We start from the raw sequence: 24,554 nt of genomic DNA on the forward strand, positions 1-24,554 counted from the left end.
TGCACCTGGTTGGTGCTCTCCATCTGCAAAGTGTAAAGTACGTGATTAATGCAACTAACTTAAAATTTTCCAGTCACCAGAGGTGGCATTTTGCTACCATTTAGAAGGCTACATATTTGTAAATGATTGTGCCAGGTGCAGGAGAGGAGAACCTGACCCCTTCAAAATTTGTCTTCTCCCTGAATTAGGATTAATTTTTCAGAGAAGCCAGGATGTTTCTGCTTTCCTCGGTGTGTGTGTGCGTGTGTGTGTGGGTGTGTGTGCATGCTGGGGGGAGGGTGCGTGGCAAGCAGCGGTAGTGCAGGATCAAGTACTGAAATGGTCTTTGACTTGTCCCCCTCTAATAAACAGCACGATACAAAGGGAGCAAGAGCTGGAAGAAACATTCTCAGTGCTACTTGTTTAATGCAAGAGTGCAATTTCTGCTCCATCGGTCATCTGAAATTTCCGACCAAAACGCGTGCAGGTAAAACTTTTTTTGTCACATTGTATCATCAGGCAGCAATTCCACTCCTTAGTGCTGTGTTATTACAGCAGCAGGTAAAGACTGCCTGAGTAGGTCTTGATCGCCCTTAATGTACGTATTTGGAAGCAGGAAGCCCAGGATCGACATCCTTCATTAAAAGCTCAGACGTGGTTGGGCCCAGCTGTAGAGATGACTTGTTACTCAAGAATGTTTATTAATTGGCTGGGGTACACTCCTCTCCCATTTTATATCAGCCGACAGAGCCTATGTCTGATAAATGACTGATAACATTTCTTGGGAGGTGCTACCAGCGAGCTATTAGAACAGTACACACGCTTTTCCCCTTGCCCTTGGCGTTTGATGATTGTAAATTATTGCCGAAGTGGGAAGGCATTGCTCACTCTTTGCTGTACAGCTCATACTTTGCCAAGCGCGGTGCCCGGGACCATCCCGGGCAGGGCCAGGTGCGCCCGAGCCACCCTGCCCCGAACAGGTGCGCCCCAGCTACCCTGCCCCGGCTAGGACACAGGGCAGAGCCGCCGGGGCGTGGGTCCCTCCCGTCGGGCAGGTGCGGGCGGCGGAGGGAGGGAACGGGCCCGGCGCCCAGGTGGGGCCGGGCCGGGCCGGGGGCTCCGCCCGCCCCTCCCTCCGGCCCAGCCAGCGCCTCTGGGGCTCCGCACAGCACCGGCCGCCCCCGTCGGTGGCCGCAGCCCTCCGGCAGGGCGGGCTCAGTCGCAGGGGGTTGCCTGTCCCGCCGTCGCCAGCCCGGCGGGGGGAGCGCGGTTGTCTCCAGGGCCGGTCCTCTGCCCCCTCCCTCCCTTCTCTCTGCCACCCTCCCTCCCGCCGCCGCGGCCGAGGGCTGCGCGGCCACCCGCGCCTCCCGCCGCAGGGGCCGCCCCGTATGGTCCCCGCCGCTGCCATGAGCCAGGCCCCGGCTCCCCGCGGCGCTGACCCGCCGGAGAGCGATGCCCGCAGCGGGGCCCCCAGCCGAGGGATGCCGCCGCCGCCGCCCAGCCTGCCCCAGCTCCTCCACAAGTAAGAGCCGCCCCGCGTTCCGCCGCGCCGGGAGGGCGGGCGGGCAGGCGCGGGTCGTTCTCCCTCCCCGGTGGCGGTGCCCCCCTTCCCTCCCCCCGCGCCCAGACTGACAGCCGGGCGGGCGGAGGGTCGGCCCGGCACCGGCCCTGGCCGTGGCCGAGCGGTGCCCCGCGGGGCTGAGCCTCGCTTCGCCGTGCGGGAGGCGGCGGGCCCGTCCCCGCTGTTCGGGACACGGACTCCCCTAAAGACCGGCAGTGGCCTCGCTGCCCTCTGAAGTTTTCTGCCCGAAAAGCCGCTCGTGTCGGTTTCCAGAGGGTTCGCCCCGGCACCGCGTCTTCCGCGCCCGGGAGCTGGGAAGTTTCCGTTGCTTGCCCCGCGGCGGTGTGTGCCGCCTGCCCGGCCGCCGTTCCGCTGCTGCGGTCCCCCCGGCAGGCCTGGAGCGAGGGGCTCGTGGGGTACCAGAAGCGATCGCATCTCTGCAAAACTGTCGCGGGAAAAGTAACCTGTGCGGGCGTGGAAGTCTTATTAATGAGTGCAGTGATGCGAGTGGCATTTTGCTGTTTCGTTTTCCACTCAGAAAGAGGGGAAAAAGCACTTGTGCTACACAGATGCAGTAGTACCAGTGATACTTATCTGGCTAAATGAGAAGCTTGAAGACAAACCGAATGCTCTGTAGTTAATAGGTGAAGCATGAGTAAGGCCTAAGCTGATGATCTGTGCTGATTCAAGGTGGTTAAGTGCTCTGTATCTGATTTTTCCCCAACTCAAAACATATTAGAAGAGGTAAGGGCTTTTAATCTGCTAACAAATATCCAGCTGTGGAGCTATTAGAATTGCCTTCTATTACTTTAAGATTTGCTGCTTGAGTTGACGAGCAGGACCCTGGGTGCTGCGCAGTGGTGAAGGTTGAGAACCGCTTTCGATATCATGTCCCAGAGCGCCAAGTGGACTGAGCCCGTGTGCGGCCCTCAAGTAAAGCGCGAGTATGACAAAGCACCGAGGAGCTGCCACGGCCTTGACGCTGGGCTTGAGCTGCTCTCCTGCAACAACCCCTTCAGCAAAGGCGCTGGCTTAGGCGTCTCCATTATCGCTTTCTTAACAAAACCCAACAACGTAACTAATGGAGGAAATGCTTTCAATTCTCTCACATTTGCGAAATACACACATGTACAGAAATACTTAAGTGCAATGTATGTTTTGATACCGCAAATTTAATGCATGAGCGTTATTTTGAGTTGGGAATCACGTCAGCTTTTATAAATATGTAAATATCTGGACTTCCTGCGGATTGTGGTCCATAAATTTGATGCTTCATTTTCTTTCAGTCTGTTTGCTTTTAAATAATGGTTTGTAACTTAGTCGTGAAAACGTTCAAGGTTCTCATTACCTACATTTTTATTTCTGATTGGAAATACAGACTTGGAGATTTGCACTGAAACTGAAGCACTAATTATCTCTTCCTAAGTCCACTGGGCTGTTGTTGTGTTACATGTGAATTATTGTGTAACCATAGAGTAATTTACACTTACTCAAAATCAGTCTTAAATTTTAAACTACAGTATCTAAAGATGACCCTTATTTTCTCACAATTACCATGTGGCTGCGTATTGCAAGTCAGGTAGATCTGTTGAGAATACTTCACAATTGTATTTCTGATGTGGCGTATGTTACGTATGAGGGCATCACAGTCTTGCAGTCATGCTTCCTAGCAGATTATAGGTAGGAGAACTTGAAATGGTTTCCTGTTGACCCTCCCTTTAATGGAAAGATTTGAGAGAGATGCTGTGTTCTGAGTGTTCTTTGTCATGTTATTGTGATGTAGGGTGGCAAACACCAAACATCTCCATCTAAGGTCCTGCAACTTGATCTTACAGTTTTGTAACCGCGTGGCGTAATTTGGTGTGTGCCTGTTTACCTGACAATTAATAAATGCACTTAATTGGAAATGCAGGCAAATTGTACTTTGTTTTTCTGATAATAACATGGTATTTTATAATCTAAACTGAATATACAGTGAATAATTGAAAGGAAGATGTTAGGGACTATCCAGAATTGCTCTTCCAAATTTATTTCTGACGCGCTAGAACAGGTATTACGACTGGTAAAATACAATGGAAAGGAAAGCAGTGATTCTTCTACCAAATGAAGTCATGGTTTTATTACAGGAAAGAAAACACTGATCTTTTCTGAGCATTTTGTTTTGCTTGACTTTTTTAGCAATTGCCATCTTTTTGCTTTCTGAGCTGCAGTAAACAAATGTGCAGTTGCAGAATGTTAATTCAGAGTCAAGTAGATCAGAATATTCTGTGGTGTTTAACAAAAAAACTCCCTGTTTGAAGTATTTCATTATAATATCGTATTAAATACGCATTTTTCATTATCCCATTTAAACTTTGAAAGCTCTCTGGATTCCTTCTTTCTTCCCCTTCAGTAGTTTTGTTAGGAAGGTTTACAGATGTTAGGTGAAGAGCAATGTAATTTTAAAAAATGGCTTCCTACATGGGCAGCTGATAAAGCTTCATGTGAGTGCCAAGCTTTGAACAGGGATTAAAATTCAGTGAAACTGGAGATCTGAAAGGTCTTAGCAGCTACATTGTCTGAACTCATGCAACACAGGTAGCATGTTCTATATTCTTTAAATGCCCCTCTGTTTTAACATTTATAATGTAATCTTAATATAAAAGTATTACTGAACCTCTAGTTTGAAATTCTCTGCTGATAATATCCAACTACAATTAAATAGAAATTAAAATATGCTCTCTACATGTTTGTACTTTTTCCCCCGCGTGACTACGTCAGTTGAGTTGATAGTAAAGGTCCAATGATAAGATTTACAGAGTTAAAGCATTCTATCTATGCAGGTTGTTGTGATGTTTGATGGGAAAATGCTTCTTATATCCAAAACTAAAAGCCTTATTGCAGTCAAAGCCCTCAAGCTGTAGAGCTGAGAATAAGAAATTGCTGGGAAAGGGAAACCTGAATTTACATGCTTCAGAGGATGACTTACAAAAACATACCCTTCTGTGTGAAATAAAGCAGAAGACTGAGAAGAACAGCAGTTGTAATGGTGTTGGCCGGTGTTCATAACCAGTTTCTGCTGCAGTGGTGTAGAAGGAGTGAAAATGCAGGGTAGGATCTGTAGTGTCAGCAAGTGAAACACGTATTGGATATCTCTGCAAAGACCAATGTGTGTTTGGAATTGTTTGTTGGCTTGGGGTTTTCTCCCCCTCTCTTGGTAAGTCTGCTCTTATGAGAAAATGTATATGGTTTGAAAGTTTTATTTATAATTTGCAGTTGCATTGCAAAATGTAAGTTTTAGATGACAGGTCAGTGTGTGACGAATTTTAGTACCTGCTGTTAGATTGGCTGGAGTGGCTAAGCAGCATGAGAGAGTGGAGACTCCTATTAATAATTCCAGGTGTGTGATTCATTGCAGTCTGACAGAGCAACTAGCTGGAAATACCTGAGAGAAAGGACTGAGTGGTGGCTGTGGGTTAACTATAGAGATGTTGCATGAAGAGTGCTTTCTAAGAGAGTTCTTGCCAAAAACATTTGCCATGAGTAAACTCTGATTATAGGAGACCTCATTGTATCGAAATCCAACTCTTTGTATGCTTTTGGTTCCAATGATTTGTCATGGGTCACATCTGTCCAGTGGAAATGGAGCAGTTTTTAACTCCCTGTGTTGATACAGGAATATATGTTTGGTTTACAAATTGAATAAAAGGCACCTTAAAATAATGGAGGGAAAAGCAAAATTAATATTTTTTTTTCCTAAAGGGTTGTGCCCTGGAGATTTTGAGCTCCTCTGGAAGGAAGATGGAATTTCCAACATCTGCGCCCAAGTTGTCATCAGTTTGTGCCAGTTCTGGGGGCAGAGAGGAGGAAGCAGGCGGGTGCTGAGTGCTTTGAGTCCTTTATTTCCCTACAGCAGCAAGGAGAAAACTTGTTGGGAAAAATTATCTGCAGTTTATCTTTTTTTTTAAACTCTAACCCATTATGTTAAACACGGGGTTTTTTTATTTGCATCATTGTCTGTTTGTTTAGTGTAGTGTGGGATTTTCTTTTTCCTTTTCCTTTCTTTTTTTTTCCCCCTCCCCTACTCAAAGTCTCTCAGGAGAGATAAAATATGAAATGTACTCCCATTATATACATTAGTCATGGCAAATAGTTTGGCATATATGGCAAAGGCTAAGCTGTTACTTAACAAGGAGAAACACTGGTTTTACTGTTTCTCTTCTTACTGTTACTGATACAGGCTTTCCGTACTTATTTGCTTTTTAAAGTACATCTCCAAAATCTCCGTTTCTTCTCTACCTGATAGGGCTCTGAAAACTCACAGAGTTTGTGTTGAAACAAATCTAACAGCCCTGACTAGAGATGAAAACAAAACAGACGGGGCTGTAGTTGTCTTAGCTGAGCAGCTTTACCAAAACAAGGGACAGGAGCTGTGAAAGCAGCATGGTGTGGGACTCGCCAGGGAATGTGGGAAGCAAACCCACATTGTTAAGCTCCTCCTTGTGTTTCCCATTTATTGTCTCTGTATATTATGAAACAGGCAGTGGGGGAAAATGCAGTTTTTCTGGAATTGTCTGGCTTCTTGCTGTATAATTACTGAGACTCTTCTTACAGCTCACCTGAGATTAGAATCAGGACTTAAAATGCCAAATGTGTGTACCAAATGTGTGTGTGAATGGAGGGGGCAGGGACAGGGACAAACGGAGGATGCTTCACTTTTAAGTTTAGTTGTTTTCCAAAATCAGCATCAGTGATTATAATTATCTTCAAGTCATGTAATTAAAATTTCTTTTTAAGTTTATTTTCTTTTTTTGATGGAAAGCAATGACCCCTCCTTTATATCAGCTGTGACCCAAATTTTTAAGATTACTTAATTATATGGAGTTTCTCTGCTTTAAACAAAAATGACTGAAAATGTGGAGTTTGGAACTTGGGTTTGTTCTGTTTGGTTGATTTTTTCTTTAATCTCTGATTTAAAACCCAACAGCTTACTGGCAGAAAGGCAAAATAAAAAGATTGAAGAGAGAGCACAGAGGTACAAAAGCAGAAAGGGGTTAGAACAAAAGAATTTAGAAGGAATGTATTGCATGCAAACATTTCCAAGTAATCTGACTTTTATTATTAGTTATCAGTCTATTCTTAGTTGCCCAGAAATGTCAAATTTTAGTGGAGAGAGACGTAACAGCACTGATGCCAACTTTAGTGAAAATTTAAATAATGCGTAATTTATAAGAAGAAATATATTAAATGACTTTTGGAATACAACACATGGCAATGGAGTCCTCTTTAGTAAAACTCAGTTGCCTGGATGTTGCTTTTTATTGGAAATTTAATGTACTGTTCCCATCAATGGGAAAGCTGGAAAATATGTTCCTTTAGTTTTCCTTTTAATTCACCACTTGTCCTTTCAGAGCTTGTGTGCACCTCACAGTAAGAGCTGTGTGTGACCTGCTGAGCTACTGCTGTTGCTGTGGTGCTAAAATCTTCCTGATCTCATTTGGAGGAAAGTAAAATGGAGATGGGAAAAACCTCAGTAACCAGTTCTGATCCTTTCTGGGGGCTATCAAAATGGGAGGAAACTAGATCTTCAAAGATTCATTTTTACTTCATAGGGACGGTAGAAATTTATTTAGGATGGAAAAAATGGGTTATTTGCATGAAATAATAATGTCAATCACTTTAAAATACTTCTTCAAATAGAATCTGCTTTCTCAGAAGAGTAAGTTATCTTGATTTTTCTTTTATTTAAATGAATTCATTTCATATGATTTGCAGCTAGACACTTCATCAAACTGACTTTATTCCCCTGAATATACTCCTCCCTTTTTTCCTCCTCTTCATCCTTTGTAACATTTTATAGTTGATTTAAGGATGTAATCGCTCTGTTAGCCTCTGCCCCTCTCTGTGTCCAGCTGCTTTCCCTTTGTCACGCTAATGACCCATCACAGTGGAGCTGTCACTTGACACACAGGGGGAAACTAGAAAACGTCTCCCTTTGGGCTTTAGAAACGTTTAATATCTGTCCTGTTCTGACAGCTCAAGCCTAGCCCGTTTTACAAATGCCTCTTGCCTATTTAGAAGAAAAGCGGAATAAAAGCATCGGGTATTCTGTTGCAGGAAGGGGGCAAAGGCTTGTTTTCGTTAAGGATCAGTAGGTATGAGTGCACAAGCAGTTACTTTGTATCAGGAGAACTGCATTTCTGGGTGTGTGTATGCTCACTTGTGAAATGGGAGTTTAACCGATGCTGATTATGCAGCTTGTGGTACAATTACCTTATGCATCTAAGGAACTACAAGGAGCATGCATTGTTGTCAGTTTTCTCCATCTCTCTGTTGGGAGATGAACTGAACAGGCAACGAGCAGGACCAGGGTGGAGTTGTTCTTTGTGGCTGTTGCACGAATGATGCATTTCAGATTTGTTCTTTGCCATTTCTGCTGTTTAAAGATGTGCAGCTGTTCCACCAGCCTCTGCAGAGTGCTCCAAAGATGCCATGAGCACTGCCTGACTCTGGGGGCGACAGGAATCCGTAGCTATGATGGTTGTGAGGAGCAGTCTATCTCCTGCACGGTTTTAACACTAACGCCTGTGTTATGTGAAATCTTAATGACAATCACTCCTTGGAGAGAGATTCCACTTCTGAATTACTTCTTCTGAAGAAAAGGCAGGGACAGGATAAGGAGGTCTTTAACTTGTGTTCCCTTTAGTAATGTCTCCTGCTGGCCAGGATGATCAGAGAAAATGGCATTTTGGGCAGTTTATGAGCAAGCTCCCTGACAGCTTCCTGATCACCTGGTTCCTTCTCTGACTTACCAGCTTTTGAGATAACAACAGCATCTGGTGTTATCTAGTCTTAACTTCCTCAACTTGCCATGAAACTTGTGATTTTCTGTAGATTAGGAAGCAGAGTTTTAGAATTCAAGAAATGTCAAATGTCTTGTACTTGGTAGTGTCAAAAGCTACAGTTTTGTGAGTCATGGCTTTGCTTTTTTCCTGCATGTGCAGACATGTGTGAGTTGATGGTGTCTGTGAGTTAGGGCCACTTTGGAAATGTGCAGGAGTTGCAGTGCATTTTTACTTATATTTTAATATTTGTCTTAGGAAACAGGCTTTAAGTACCTCTTCAACAAGTGGCTTGATGGCTGACATTGCCTTTACTGAGATAAAAAATACTGTCTGTTTCTGCAGGAGCAAATCTTATTTCTGTCTCTGCTGATTAACATGTTTTCCCTCTAAGGGAAGATGTGCTAAGTAGCTTCGTAGGTTGATGACACGTGCAGTTCCTTACACTGACCAACTTTTACTGTTCTATTTTTGGCCTCATTTTTAAGAAAATATTGTAATAATGTCTTTCTCACCCTTCGTTCTGTTCTTGTTGGAAGTAGAGTGAGAGCAGATTAACTTCTGGTATAGAGAAGGTTGCTCCAGTCCCTGCAGAGCTGGGCACAGCTATTGGTATTTGTGTGGTTTGCAGTTTGGATGCTATTCTGGTGATTGTCAGAGGTTTCCTCTGCTCCTCCACATAAAATTCTGTCTGAGATTATTCATAATTCAGACTAAGGATGGCATTTGGAGAAAAGATGACTGTCATCTCCTGAAACCATAGAGAGAAATATTAGCGAAAGAGGATGAGATTTTTTTCAGCCTTAGGCTCCTCTTATCTTTCAAAGTCTTCCATTAACACATCTTAACATTCACACCCTTGCTATCCATGTACTCTGCACCATCCATTTGTGTCCCTCTCAGGGCACATTCTTTTAAGGTCACCTACAGTTTTCCACTGTCCTGCCAACTCGCAACCAAACATTGGCCTCTTTTCTTTATTTACTGCTTCATTCAAGGACACTGTTGTGTTCTGTAGCAACACCTTCTCATGGTGCAGACAGGGCTAACCCTTTTGTTGGCATCTTTTGTTGACTCTCTGAGAAGAACCAGGAGGTCTGCCTCAGGTTACTCTGCCATGCATTGCACTTAGCAAAGTGTCATTGTTGCATCTAGAGGTGGACATGTTTGTAAGAACTACAGAAGAATAGTAACTGAGGTGGTTATGTAGGTACCTCTGTGTGTGGCATAGACAAACAGGTTCATAGGTGAAGTGTTGTAATAAAATAGTCAGAGTTCTGTGGTACTTGAATCCAAGTCAACACATTTTCTGCACTTGAACATACCTCCTCTTTCCCAGCTTCTGGTGAATAAAAAAGTGCTATTTAAATACTCCAGATTTGACAATAAAATTTAAATTAATCACATGTCATGTGTCTTTGGTAGATCAGACTTCTACAAGACTTAGGATCATTACTGTTCGACCTAGGTTTTGTGCATTGCAGATTACTAAAAGATTGAATTTCCTTCCAAATAAAAAAATTCCTTCCAATAAAAAAAGGAATTAAATCGAAATTTGGAAGGGCTAGAAGTGACTTTGTAATTTTGTGTAGATGGTTAAAGTATATCTGTGCAGAGTAAAGCAATATGTCTTTATATTATAAATATATAAGATAATTTATAGCATAACAATGTTATAAATTGCATAAATAATGTTAGGTGGCCAAGAGTTTGTTTGTCAGTGGTTAAATAGGACTTGAATTCCTCTTTGGATATAGTGTATATGCTATGATCTTCTAAAGCCTTATTCATACACATGAGGATTATTTATATGTATAAGGCTTTAAAGGATCAGATCCTATCATCTAAATTTGCAAGGCTTCATGACTCTTTAGTGTTTGTTTTTTGGGGTAACTGCTGACAGAAGAGACCTAATGTAGTAGAAGCCAAAGTAAATAACAGAAAGTTAACTTATGTTGAAGCATTAAAACTTCCCTTGTAAAAGTGTATGGATCTGTGCAGGGAGGAGTATGGATCCATGCTCCTTTGTGGTTCTTAATAGCATATTAGAGGTCTGACATGTTTTCAAACCAGTACTCTGGGGTGTTGAAGCCTCACCAGCTGCAGGGATTTGCAGAGTTTGAGGTGGAGAGGGGTCTACAAAGAGCCCATCAGCTCCTCTGCACAGCGCTGCCCTTACAGGGGGCCATCACTGCTGTCTTCTCATTTGTGCTGAGCTTTTGGGAGAAATAAAGCATGGTCCTATATCTCTCATCTAAGCTGGCTACTTGCTTTACTTTCTGTGTAAGTTCTCAGGATTTTTTTGTTTGTTATTTTTGCTGCCCTTTTAAAATGGAATAACATGAAAATAGCAGATACAACTTCAGAGAAGCTTTTATAAATTTTATATCCCCATCCATATGGCAAGAACATAAAATATCAGCAAATAATATTTTCTGGATCGCTGGCAAATTTTATGGAGAGAATCTGCTCTTAAACTGCAAGACAGCAATTTGTAGTCTTTTCTGTACAACATACTGTCTCTTACTGTGTATTTTGGCAGCACTTGTAATCTCCTTCTGCTCTGTAAAAATATAAGAACCTTTTATACAAAGATACAAACACTCAGAAGGGAGCCTCTGCATGCTTGACTTATTGGTCTGTTTAGTGTGATAGATTTTTCTCGTACCCTTCTCTGAAGCATTAAAACCTACTGATTTGCTTTGACATTTCTGAAATCTCAAACTGTATTATGTAGAAGTTGGTAGCAGTGTTCAAAGCCAAGGACTTGATTGGCAAGTTTTAGCTGTGAGTAAATTTTCACAGCTGATCCATAAATCCCCAACAGACCATTAGGAGCTTCGGAGCGGCTCTGGCAAACTCCCCTACAATAATTGTAGTTTTATGTTTGTTATATTTAGTTTTCTCACCTCTTAGCTGGATGCCAGGGGGACCTCACTATAAGTAAACCAGCTTTTTATTTACTTTTTTTCTCCAAGCTAGCAGTTTGCACAAATAGCACAGCGTGGGAGGAGGGCTTGCTGGTTGGCTCCTGGTGGACAAAACAGAGACGGACCAAGAGTGTCACTTGTGACGAATGGACCCCAGATCTGGGGTTAGACATTTTAGTAATTTGAGGAGACTTAATTATATAATTTTTAGCCCTCCACCTCCAGCCACTGTTCTTAAGAAACAACAAAACCATCAAGGGAGCAGGAAAAAATGCATCTTCAAACATGAACATGACAGAGTTGTATATAACTGTGTGAGACAGAGAGGCAGCTCTTAATTTAAGTTCAGTGAGGTAATTGTACTTATTTATCTGTAGTGAAGCTGGCAGAGTGGCCAGCTTTTAGGAGTCAGCACTACTCTAAGAACAGAACTGCATGGGTGGCAGCGGCAGGGGCAGCAGGCGTTGATGGTGGGAGTATTTCTGGATCACTTGGGAAGCTGGCTTGGAGAACACATCCCCCTCACATGCAGGAAAGCCAGTGCTGTAGGGACTGCATTGCATCTTCAGTAAGTCCTGGAGAATGCTGCTTCTATAGTGCTGCCAGACAGCCTAATAAAGCCCGAGAGGTTTCTATCGTTCCCCGGCATTTAGATCCTGCTGGGCGGGCTCTGAAGCCATCTCAGACTTGACTGCTTGTTTGAGCAAGCAATGAATATTTTGTATGTTTCCTTCTGGAATTGGAACTGCTTTCCAAAAACGTCCTTGCCCCTTGATGGAGTCTGGTGTATTACCTTGCTGAAGAGGGCTGTGTAGAAGGAAGGTGTGTCTGCATAGTGAACTCTTTCAAAGGGAATTTTTCCTTTTTCAGAGACATTCAATTTATTTTTCTATCTTCTGTCTTCTGCCACAGAAAACCAACCTCTCATATCTAGAATCCATGAAGGATTTGTTTACACAGGAGGGTGAAAGAGAATCATTATCTGAACGATTTAGGAATGGAATTGAAGAAGAATTGGTCTTTGAATTTTCAATTTTTTTTTTAAATTTAGAACAAGAAAAGCAGAAATCTCATTTATATTAAAATCTCTTTCAAACAAAAATGCCTTCATGTTACAGTTTTAATTTAGGAGGATCAGAAGCTTTGTTGATTAAGGTCTTGTTAGGATAACGATAGAGTAAGTAACTATAAATAGTGATGCAGTGAGTGATGATCTCTTCCTACAAACTTTGTGTTGAACTTAAGCAGGAGAAAGTGAAAATATCAGTTGACAATCTTCTTGCAAGGGAGCATCTCTAAAATAGAGGGGTCTGCAGTAAAACAAAAGGACTTAGTCATCTCTTCAGTCTTTAGTTTCAAGTGCTTTAACTGCATTTGATGCAAGAAGTCAAGTGGAAGTTGTCATTCCAATGGTGGGGATAGAGTGCTCTTGATGCCTGGGCCTGTTTTGGTATCTGACACTTAAACTAGAAATGCTAGGAGTGATAAGAGTAAATGAGCTCATTTCATGTGTACAAATGAAATGCAGAGCATGCTTCTGCTGGGAGAAAAGACAGTGACCTTCGTCTGAACAGCATAATGGAGAAAAGTTTTCAGAACTGTATGGGACTTCTAACATAAATTGGGATTGGGTTAGGTAGGATTGTGGGGGGAAAAAACACATTATGGTAATTAAAAATGCAAAATTGTGTTAAGATTAAAACCAAAAGATATCGGTTATATGAGTGTAAACAAACTACACATCTTCCTAGGCTCACCTGCCTAAGTGTTGTGCTCTGCTTTATTTCCTCAAGAGCTGAATGGATGGGAAGCAGTCACTAAAAGGGATGGCATGGTCCTTCTGTGCTTTTGGGGACACGGTTCACTGAGGCAGTGCACTAAAGATCATAATGGCAGGGCATCCTCACCTAGGAAGTGCTGGCCAGCAGGTTGTTAGTGCAAATTTCAACTGACTTGCATTTCACTTCCCTAGCAAATAAAGCTTGCAAATGCTTGTTCACAGAAGGAGTTGGAGTGAATCAATGACCAGTATTAATGCATGTGAAATTTTATAGGTGGACCTTCAGATGAATCAATAAATAAATGCCAAGTGTAAGAGGGGGGATCTTTCTGATTGTTGCTCTAAAATACAACCAAGGGAATGTAACTGTGGAAGAGGATGGGAGACTTCAGCAGGCTTGTTTTCACTGCAGGATTAACTCAGACTCCTGCCTAGGTTCTAACCATTGTCATCTATCAATAAAATTAGTCTTAGTTAAAAATGTGCTTTTGTGACACCTGAGAATTTGGGGGAGAATCTGACCTTCACTTGCATAGCTCACAATTTGGGAAGAGTATTTCAAAAAAATAATCTACAAGCTGTTTAGCCTTCATTTCCACCATTCCCCGAAGGACAGAAAAGTTTTCAATGTGGTGCTATTGAACAAGAAGAATTTCAGTCCTGCCCCTCTGTCAAAATTTGCCAGCCTGAAACAGTGTTGGATGGGCAGGGACCCAAAAGGGGGAGCTTTTGCTTGGATTAGGTTAATCAGAGAAGTGTCAGGAAGGTGAAATGTATTGAGGGAACCATACCCAGAGGAAGAATCTTCCTTTATGTGGGAAAAGTCGGTGTATTTCTCCCAGCTTCCTTGGAAGAGCCTGGGCATTATGCCAGCATTAAGTCAAACAACATTTCTTCCCTCCTGCACCCACCCGCCTTTCTGGTTGGTGTTGACATTTTTCCCCTACTCTTAATTAAAATAAGAATGAAGTTAAGGTGCAAACTCAATCATTTGCTTTTCCCTCCTCATGATAGAAAACTACAGCTTTGGTAATTGCAGTAGGTGACTGATGGGAAAACAAAGTGTCTATTCCTGCGTGGATGTTATTTACCTGTGAAGTGGCCAGAGCAGTAGCAACGTTCTCGAACTGCTGTTTGTCTTTGAAAGTGAAGTGATTTCAAGAAGCAAACCAGAACTTTTTCCTGGTTGAAAGGGTGCCTAGGCTTATGTACGGCCACAACAGGATATTAATAGAACATACTGCATTTCCTTCACATAAAAATACGAAGGGCACTTTGCTGAGAAAAAATCCTGCTGTCCCTTTCTGTCTTTGGGACCAGCTCATCACCCAGCTAAAATTAAAACATGAAGTCAGGCAGTTCTTGCTCTCTATTTTTAAACTGCTTCAGCATATGAATGTGAGTGTGAAATCTTTCTTTAGGCCTCTCTTAACTTAATTACCTACTTATTCAAAATATTCTCTTCTCAAATTGCTGAGCTATAATTATATTAATATTTTCTCTAGACACACTTTTGCTACTTGATGTTTGTTTAATTAATTTTATGCTTAATTTGTAGTTCTGTTATTATTTACAGTGATGGAAACGTCATGGTAAGTGTTTAAAATCTATTTTGATATGTTAAAATTTAGCAAGTAGATAAGGTTTTTGTATATCTGTTCCATGTGTTCTTCTGGAAAATATAATGAGAAAATGCACTTAAAAAAAAAGTATTCAAATTAAATTAAAGGGAATGCCTTTTTATTCTTTCTCTTCTTCACATCTTTTGCTTTGTGTGAGCTTATTCTCACTTTATTTTGGTTTCATGTCATTTCTTTTGTTTGTGTGAAAAGGGTGATGTGATGATCCCAGAACAGGAGGTGCAGTGGAACTGCTTATATACCGTAGATTTGTACCGTTTTTCTGCTGATTTAGATATACTGCATTCTTCTTCCTGCATTTCAGTGAGTTTGAAAAAAATCCGTGCAACTTCCTTTCAAACGGAGCTGCCTCCGCTTGCCTGGAGCGCTGCTGTTTTCCAGCGGCACAGTCTCAGCCTGCAGAGGGTGTGCTTCCTCCTGCAAAGCCTCTGCTCCCAGCTCAGCGCCCCTAACACCCCGTCCATGGACACGGTGTTCAGAACCCAGCGCTGCACCCAGAGCTACCAAGGAAAAGGGTGTCTCTGTTCCCCGTGGCATTTGTCCCTTGACTTTTTTGACTTTCAGCTGTTTGAAGCACAGGCTGTGTGACTTATTCCCGACTGACCCCTGTCACTGGAAAGGACACTCCTGAGAGAACACAGCGCTTCTTTGCGTACTCATGTAACTGCTCTTGCTCCTAACCAAAGTGCAAAATGGAAGAAGTCTTCTCAGTGTTTTCCCGGTTCCTTTGCTTTTGTCAGTGGGGAGTAGCTGTGGCGTCGGAGATTTTGGGAAGAGTTTTCCCAGCAGTTTCCCCTGTCTGGCCAAGCAGTGATCAGGCTCCACTGCATGGGGTCCTTTGTGTTCTGTCAGGTAAATGAAGCTGGGTGAGGTGATCAATTTCAAAAGGCATTCCCTTCAACATCCACATCCTCCTGCAGCGTGCACATGGGAGTCTATTTGCACTCCCACCCTGCACAGCTAAGTGAGTAAATGGCCTGCTACAAACTGTCTTTAGGGTGGCTGGTGCCTGGGCGTGGCAGTAAATGTGATTACATGTGCCCGGGCAAACCCCACTTGCTGTTCTCACTGTTCTCACTTTGAACATCATCTGCTTACCAGAAATTCCGGAGATTTCATAGAATTGGGTATTGGATGACAGCGCATTTCTGCCACTGGTGAGAAACATGTTGCTATTCACAGTGGTTAGTGTCAGTATAGTTAGATAGCCAGACAGTGATGCTAAGTAACACAAACCTGGAGTCACAGTCTTTTGGACACGTCTTCCCGTGCCAGTCTTGGTGCCTGGAACAGTTTGCCCATTAATTTGTTCCAAGCTTCCACCCCCTCCCTGTCCTCTCCAGAAAACCCTTGGCAAACCATCTCTTCTGTAAATCCTCCTGCCTTGGCTGGCTGCTGTCTCTCTGTTCATGCTCTCCTGTACTGCTGCCCATTTTTTACTTCAGATTAAAAAATTGTCAGCACAAAGATTTATGTGAGCATATTACATCCTGTAAAGAAATACACAGACCGCTTATTCTTTGAGAAATGTAAAATTTAATTTTCAGACTTCAAAACAGATGTGATGTTCACATAGATACTTAAAAAAAATAATGCTAGTTACATTAATAGATTGTCTTTTCTCCAACGGAGACTGTAGTCCAATGTTAAAAATGCCAGACTAACAGTACCTGCAGAACTTCTGCTTCTGCCATCTTTGTCTGCATCTTCTGCTGCTGTTTAGCTTTCTAAAGTGATTAGTTTTGTATGTTTATTTTTGTAAATGAATTAGTGAAACTCATGCTTGACAAAAGCATCTTGGCAAAATCAATGGGTTTTAATGGTGTTCACATATTTCTGTGCTTGAAATGAAGCCTGAAAATTTTGTTCTCTGGAATATTACATTATGTTTTGGCCACTGGAAATGAAGCACCTGACAGCATTAAGCTATCAGAAGGATTTCCAGTCACGGGCAAGCAGCCATCATGTATATGTTGATCCACAGTAGGAGATCTGGACAGCTTTTGATTTATTAGTGCTCATCTGTTCAATATGAGCTGGTGATCAGGACAGCAATTACCTTCAACATTGATTGAAGAGGACTAAAAAGGAAAGGAGAATTTAATGCATGCAAGTCTAGAAGAATTGCTGATTGTTCTTCTAGATGATCTTAAAAGTGCACTTCTCAAGGTGGCAAAAAGAACTCTTTTTGTAATATCTATGCATGTTTAAAAATATCTTACAAGCTTTATCTTATTTTAAAGCAGACATTTTGAATTCTCTAATATCCTTTTCAACAGATGGGGTTAAATAACTAGAGATTTAGAAACTCTTATCTTTTTTTTAGCAGCTTGAGCATTTATCCATTTGTTTGAATGCTGCAGAGTTCAGATTAACAGATTTATTAGCTGAGCTAAACATTTGGTTTTAAAAAGACTATAAAATTTTTCTTAATATTTGGGCTTTAAATAGTTGTAATAGTAGACTTAATTTGAAGAATTTGAAACATCCTCCTTCTTATTCCAAAAATGGCACATGAATTGTATTTATTTAAGTGGGTAATAAAACTAAAGAGCCAGGTCATAAAGCACTTTTCACTGAAATGAATAAAAATAATGGCAAAATTCCTGTCATGTGATCTGATAATGAAAGCAGACCTTCTTGTGCAGCATATGGTGCAGGTGGAATAGAAAACAGCTATCTTAGTGTTAGTAATAGAGATGTGTGTAATACATCAACATTTTTATGCGTGCATGTGTTTTTTGGGGTGTGTATGTGCACTTTTATACAGATTTATTTTTGTAAGGAGCTCTTGTTTTAAAGATTATGCACAATTTTAGCTATTAATATTACTAACCTTTCCCAATGTATAAATACTCCTGGTCTCCCACACAGCTGCTGTGCCATCCAAAAAGGCCTGTGCTCCTTTCACCAGTCAATTGTGTAAAATCGGTGTTGGAACACCGACGTATGAGATAAATTACATTGTCCCAAAGATCTCTTGGTTTCTTACCAAATGTCTGGGGCTGCCTGGGTCAAAGCATTGATATGGTGGAAACTGGCTTTATATTTCTAAGGCACAATTTTAGAAACAAATAGTTTGCTTTTTCTCTAGTTGAGATTTCACATTATTGCATGACTTGTCCCATGACCTAACTTTTACAGAAACTTCTAGAAAGTACTCCTTCTATAGGTTTTACCACATCTGTAATACATTTGTGACAAGGTTAGCCTGACCTGATTGTTTGAAGAGCTGGAGATCATGGAAGAGTTGAGATTGTTGTATCAATGTGGCTTTGTATGGAGAGTGTGTGTTTATATATATATATATATATACATATATATATATATATATATATATACACACACACAGACATAGATATGTTTTCTTCAACTGTGAATAATCACTCTGTTGCCTATCTCCTTAGGGATACTGAAGTCTTGGAAGTAAAATGGGAATGGCTTCCTGGGAAAGCCAATCCAGAGGTTTCATTTACTGAGCTCTCTGCAGGTTGCCCTGTTAAGGGCTTGGCTTTGTCTTACTGGAAAAAATATCTTAAGGAGCATGGTGGGATTTGTCAGCCCAGGGCTATTTGTAAAGGGGATTCACTGTGAAACTAAACTGCTGCGTGTTGTTGACCCCTGTTGGCTTTCAGCCGTGGAACAAGTTTCACAGAAATGGATCTAAGGGCTGTTGCGCAGACTTTGCTTCGCATGTCAGAAGCTGTGCTAGTCCCTTGCTGGCAAGGAGCAAGGCTGGCTTCTCTTGTATTGAGAGCCCTGCAGCACGTGCATCCTGGGCCAGGAATAAGCTAGGATGCTGGACATTACTCCTGGGAAAAGTGGGTGACACTAAAGGCACCTGTGACTATACAAAACACAGTGTCTGCTGAGTTGCTCTGTGGTGCATTCTTAGGGCAGCATTTCTCTTCAGCAGCTGACCATGAGCAGTTTTTTCTGCCCATCAGCACGGGAGTGGTGGATAGACCAGGAATACCCTATAGCCCCTGGGACTGCAGTGGCTCTGCCTGCTGCCAGCCTGTCCCACCCATTCCCTGAGCTGTGACCCAGCTTTCTGTTTGGTTGTCTAATGCCATCACTCTTTTGAGTCTCTCTGTACCCCTCACAGAGGGTGCTAAGCAGATGCTGGGGAATATTCAAATCACCTTGCTGGCCCTGGAAAGCTCTATCCCAGTATGGTTTCTCTGAGCTAACAAATCCACTGCAAGAATGGAGTTAGCAAGAAAACTTACCAGTGGAGATATGCATTGGTACATAATTGGTTAAGGATATAAGCTGAAAATCGAGTTTGTACTTAGGTATGGTTTTTATTAAGAACAATATCCTACTTAGGATTTCGGTAACATATTTTACAAATCACTCTTCAGATGCTCTTTCTGGAACTCAAACAGTCACATTATAAATGAAGAACGGATTCAGGAGGCTTCACAGTATTAGTGATTATATTGTAATGCTTTCCAGATGGTAGAACATGATGTAATTCATACTGCCCAGTTTGTTTCACTGCACTGGATACTGTTATACTCAGTAAGTAACCAAGAGACTCTAAGAAGCTCATCAGGCTGTTATGAACAATAGCTGGTTAATCCATATATTCTTTATTATGTTATGAAAACTGCAGATTAACAAATCACTTGGTGAATGCAGGAAGATTGATTGCTGCTCAAAGCTCTTAGAGAACTGGATATGCAACTCGGATTAGCTTAGCTCAAGCTACACATTGGTGAATGAATTCCATTTTCCTCAGGGCTATGAAGTAGTTTGCATCTGTTCAATTGCAAATTCCCTTAGCTGCACTGGGTAGTTTTGATTCTTCTTTGGAGAAATGGCAGGAATGTTGATTTGTTGCTGTTTACATTGATCTGAAATAAAATCACAGCATTAGCATCACTGGTTGTGTGGGCATGGTAGCTAAGGTCAAATTAATTGCAGCTTGCAGTTGCTCATAATTCTGCCAGGGTTCGTGCAGTAATGTTGTTTACTAACTGGTGCTTTTATTAGGCTGACAGACCATCATTTGAATGGCAAAGCCATCAAATTTAAGTAGGCACTTAACTCAGGATTTTCTCAGCATTAATTGAAGGCGCCAGGGGTACTGTGCTGGGACAGGTGCAGTGTTGCTGTGAAGAGGGAGGATTTGAGGAGTACATGGGGAAGGAAAACTCCCTGTGCATCCTGACATTCAGCTGTGTAGGGTTTCTCACTTGAACCCACATACAAGAAGTGTTCAAGGGAGATGAGGTCTGGGGTAGGAGGTTTCAGTCTGCTGGCAGTTACCCTGTAGAGTGGGTTTTGTAGGCACTTCTTTAGGCTATCCTATCCTTTGGTTGAATCCAGAAAAATGGGGTGGAGAGAAAAACAGCAAAAGAGACATAAATACGTGGTTTTAACTAGCTTCTGGAAATGAGAAAATTTCCTGAGGTGGGTTTAGTATCTTGTGATTGTCTAAATATCCATGGACCATCTGCCCATAGGTTGCCATTGGCAGGTTCAGATCACTGGGTTAGTTGATATGATCTGGCATAGCGTTTTCTACCCTGTCTGTAGGCTTTCAGGCAAGGAGGGTTGGAACAGGAGCTGAGAAACACTGGAAAGAAGAGCAGTTTCCAGCACAGTTGTTTTTGTAATGGTTGTGTGATGCTGTTTTGCCCAGTGACTCCCTCATCTGGTTTTTATCATGCATGGCATTGATTAACTGCTATCTGTTTTTATTTTTCCTTTATCAAGACTCTGGGGAATTCCACTGTTCAGTGTCAGATCAATGCCTTGTAGGGAAGGGTGGAAAGAGAAGAGGTTTACATGATGCACATGTCTCATTTTACAGTTTCCTGATGATCTTCAGTTTGGCTGCTTGTAAGGAGCATTTGTTGTTTGTAGTCACTCAGCCAGGCTTGTTTATTGGCTTAGGTTGTCTTTGCTCACTGCAGTGTTTCTGGTGATTGAAGTGCTTTGCCATCCTGATTGCTTCAGCTTGTCCTCTGAAACAAAATTAATGACAGTGGCTTTTGGAAATTGAAGAGTAGCAGAGACCTAATTACATTTTTCATTAAATATTCCTCCTAGCCCAGGGGAAGAGCTGTGATGCTCAGTTTCATGTAACCTTTTTGCTTCTTTTTGCAAAGAGTTTGTGGTGAACGGGCTCACCAGTGATGTAAGGGCTGAGAGAGGGGACGGGGGGGAAAAGGTCTTGGAAGGATGCTGTTTTCATGCCCTTCTCCCACAAACCTTCTCCCTTTCCTCCTTTGCCCCTCAGCAGCTTTTTCATCAGGTTTTATCCCATACAAAATCTTTTTAGTCTTCCTGATGTCCTGCCATGTCCAGATCTGCAGTATTCCTAGTTTCTTCTCCTTTACGAAGCCTTTTTTGATTTTAGATTTTTTTTTCTGTAATAATTGGTTGCTTCTTCCTCAACAGCTGAACCTTGTATATAAAGCACAAAGTAGAAATATCCATTGCTTCTTCCTGTTTGTAAGAAATGCCATAGAGAATCACAGCAGATTGGACACCTGGAAGGGTTTTTGCTCAGAAATCCAGCCCACTGAATTGGTTTACAATGGTAGGAATAGAAATTCAACATTTGTTTGACTGAGAGAGACCAGAGATTTTCAGACTTGATAGAAAGAGAAAACTTTATGTTCTGGAAATGTAACATTTATCTAAAGCCTGAAAATGCTCTATTAACAGCAGCTTTCTAGCATTACAGGGTCTCTCCTCAAAAAAAAAAAAGTACTTTCTTGTGAAGGAGGGAGCAACTGTAAAATACATTACCTTTCTGAGGAGGAGTAGGGAACCTTCTGTGATTCTAGGAACCCTTTGCTGTATTTTAAAGAGGTATAAACTGAGTGGGGATCCTGCCTGGGAGGATTGTTGGTGCGCAGAGTGCTGCTGTAAGCACAGATTTTGTGTTGGCTCAGTGCACAGACTGCAGGGCTCGCAGCCGTGAGCGCAAAAGGTCAGGATCACATTTAGCCCATAACTATCAACTCTGTGATACACTATTAGTCATAGAAACTTGAGAAATTTGTTAGATACCCAGAGTTTGATTTGGATATCTTGGGATAGTTTTTAAAATTTCATCGCCGTTTAAAGTGGTACTGCCAGGAGGAAAATCAGTTGGTCAAAAGACATTGTTTTTAAAAGATTTTACTTCACTTCTACTTTTTGTGTATTTACCATCATCTTCTAATTTTAAAAGAGCAAAGTTATATGTCAGTGTAAAAGCTGTCTGTCTAGAAGTAAATTCATTAGGCATAATATGGTTAAAATACTTCCACGCATCTATTCATTTGCAGCAGTAGCACCAGGATCATTTTAGCAGAAATGGGTTAAAAAATTATTGCAATACGAGTGAGATTTTTTTTTTTTATTATGCAAATGTTCCTTTAAAATTTTTACCTACATTTTTCTTCCCACCTCCGCTCTCAGTTTCTAATTAATCCAATTTAGGCAATTTTTGTTAATCAGTAGTGTGGTACCGTATTTTGTTGTTGTTTCTTACGAGCTGTGTTTACCTATATCTGCCATGTCAAACTGTAACTTTTATAGGAAAGCTACAGAGCAAACCATAAACCATTTATCCTGCATAAATCACTTTAGTCATTAAACATCAGGTTGTGCATATTAACCTTGCCCTTTTTTGTTAAAGGGAGAAGCTTTTATGGAGCAGTCACAGGATGTGGTCTTTTGTTCTACTTACAGACATTTTTTTTTTTTTTTGCAGAAATCATAGAGCAGGATATCAAACTGTATTGTTTATTTATTTCCCATTGATAATAGATAAGAACAAGCCAATAACCATCCAGAAGTCTTGTCCTATGCAGAGACTCTTCTGAGTAGGTTAGAGGGAAGTGATGTGCAACTGTGTGAATGGGACAAGCAAAATGGAAAATCACTGATGTTCATCCATTGGTCAACAGTAACATACTGTGGCACATCAGACAATTTTACTGCAATTAAATATTTTCTATTTAGATTTAACAAAATAATGTCTCACATTTGTTCATATTGTAGCTCATTCTTGCTTACTCTATTGGTGTATTTCTTCCATCAAAGACAGCTACAGAAATGTCCCATTTTTGTGCTTGTTCTCTAGATATCTGGAGCACAGAAGGTGAAATCATTAGCTCAAGAAGCTGATATTTTATGAGTAAATTTAAAAATGTTTCCCGTTCTTGGATATATATGTAGTGGAGAAGGAGAACATATGTTTTTATTTGAATCCCATCAAGAAACTTGCATGTCACTAAAAAAACCCTCTTCCAAAAGCCAGAGTTAATTTTTCTGTCAAAAGAAAAATGTGGGGTTAGAATCTCAGATTGGAGACAGGCAGGTCAAATTCTTTATCACTTCTAAACTAAACATATATAATATTTAGCTTAGAATTTTGTTTAATTTACATAATGGAAGCTATTTAGGCATGTCTGGATCTCCTTAGTGGTATTTTGAATTATTTTTTAGAGTATATACTGGAAAAACTTTTTTTTTACATTAAATGACTTTTTTTAGATTTTGCTTGGATAGAATTCAGTAATTTTATTTAGTTCAAATTTGTGAATACAAATATTTTAAATAAGAGAAAGTGACATTCAAGAAGAAATGTAATTGAATAATGTTAATTTCATTGGTTTAGTGGGTGTTTTCGTTTTGTTCTATACACTGATACTTTGTCAAATGTGATTATTTAAATACTGCTTAATACTACTTTATACTACTTAATACTTATACTTAATACTACTTTAATACTTAATACTACTTTAATTCTGCTACCTGTGCTTTCTGTTACTATTTACATATGATTTCCCCCCTTGATTTAATGAAATTTTTGATCTCTCTGCACCTACTCAATGCCTTAGAATTCCATTATACCTGAAGATTTTGAAAGGCAAATATTAATTATTTTCTAAAGCTTCCTGATACTGAATTTAAAACACATTCTGAAATTTATGTTTGTGTATTGTATTGGAAAACTGTCAGTACTCAGTCTATAGAACAGATGATTTTAGAATATATGATTTTAAAATAAAAGTGAAGGTTTTCCTTAAAAAAAGGAGAAAAAAGTTTCTTATGCAAGAGAGCCTTCCACTGGAAAATGTTTTTGTTCTGTTGGTTTGCAAGGAAATCTGCATGTTGCAGCTAAAAAGCATTCTACCACCTTTTTATTAATCAAACTGCATATCTCAGAATCTGGTTTATTTAATTTTATTATTCAGTTATGAAATTCTGTAGTGGAGAAAGTGTGTATCCAAAATCTGCCTATCCAAATTAGATAAAGTTAATTGATTTGTAACTGGGAGCACCTAGTGGAACCTGGCAGATAATCTTGTTCAACGCATTTACTAGGTCCTTCTTCTACAAACTCTAGTTTACATTAACTTACAGATTGTCCTGACCTTAAGTTCTGTTTCAAGCACCCTCTTCCCTTTCAAAAGATAAATTTTCCATAGGCCAGTGCTTATCTGCCTGGCTTCCTGGCTGACTGGGGTTTAAGCTATACTGGCTTGGACAACACAAGCAGTTGAACCGTGTGAACTCACAGGAGTGCTCAGCAAGAACATGGGGAATTACTGAGTTTCTATCAGAGGAGAGCAGACAAAATTTTATAAGAAGAAAAACGCAAAAACAAAGATAATGAATCAGAAAAGGTAGTGTATTCATTTGACTTGATGATATTGGTTTGTTAAAATTACTTAGAATAACATTTGTTAGTTAATGCTATTTTTTCCGTGATAGATAAGAAGGAGAACGCATTATATCTCACTGCTGTGTGGCTTTCCAATCTTTTGTTAAGCATTTGTGCCTTCAATGTGGGATATTGTATTGAGTGAAGAAGGCAGAGGGAGATAT

The 24,554-nt window shown here is 40.9% G+C and overlaps 1 protein-coding gene across 5 annotated transcripts in view; it reads left to right on the plus strand.

The window, feature by feature from the left end:
• Nucleotides 1-856: 856 nt before the first annotated feature.
• Nucleotides 857-24,554, plus strand: part of RBM20 (RNA binding motif protein 20) — a 99,365-nt gene continuing 75,667 nt past the window's right edge. For 2 of the 5 annotated variants that reach the window (XM_068198027.1, XM_068198025.1), the window contains exon 1: nucleotides 857-1,501. In XM_068198027.1, the coding sequence (XP_068054128.1) occupies nucleotides 1,368-1,501 (134 nt within the window). In that variant the 5' untranslated portion in view covers nucleotides 857-1,367. Of the gene's footprint in view, nucleotides 1,502-24,216; nucleotides 24,353-24,554 lie in introns of those variants that run through there. The other 3 variants (XM_068198024.1, XM_068198026.1, XM_068198028.1) reach the window with 3 other exon arrangements.

Source organism: Anomalospiza imberbis, chromosome 8 (genome assembly GCF_031753505.1).
Source record: "Anomalospiza imberbis isolate Cuckoo-Finch-1a 21T00152 chromosome 8, ASM3175350v1, whole genome shotgun sequence".
In the NCBI taxonomy this organism is placed as follows: domain Eukaryota; kingdom Metazoa; phylum Chordata; class Aves; order Passeriformes; family Viduidae; genus Anomalospiza; species Anomalospiza imberbis.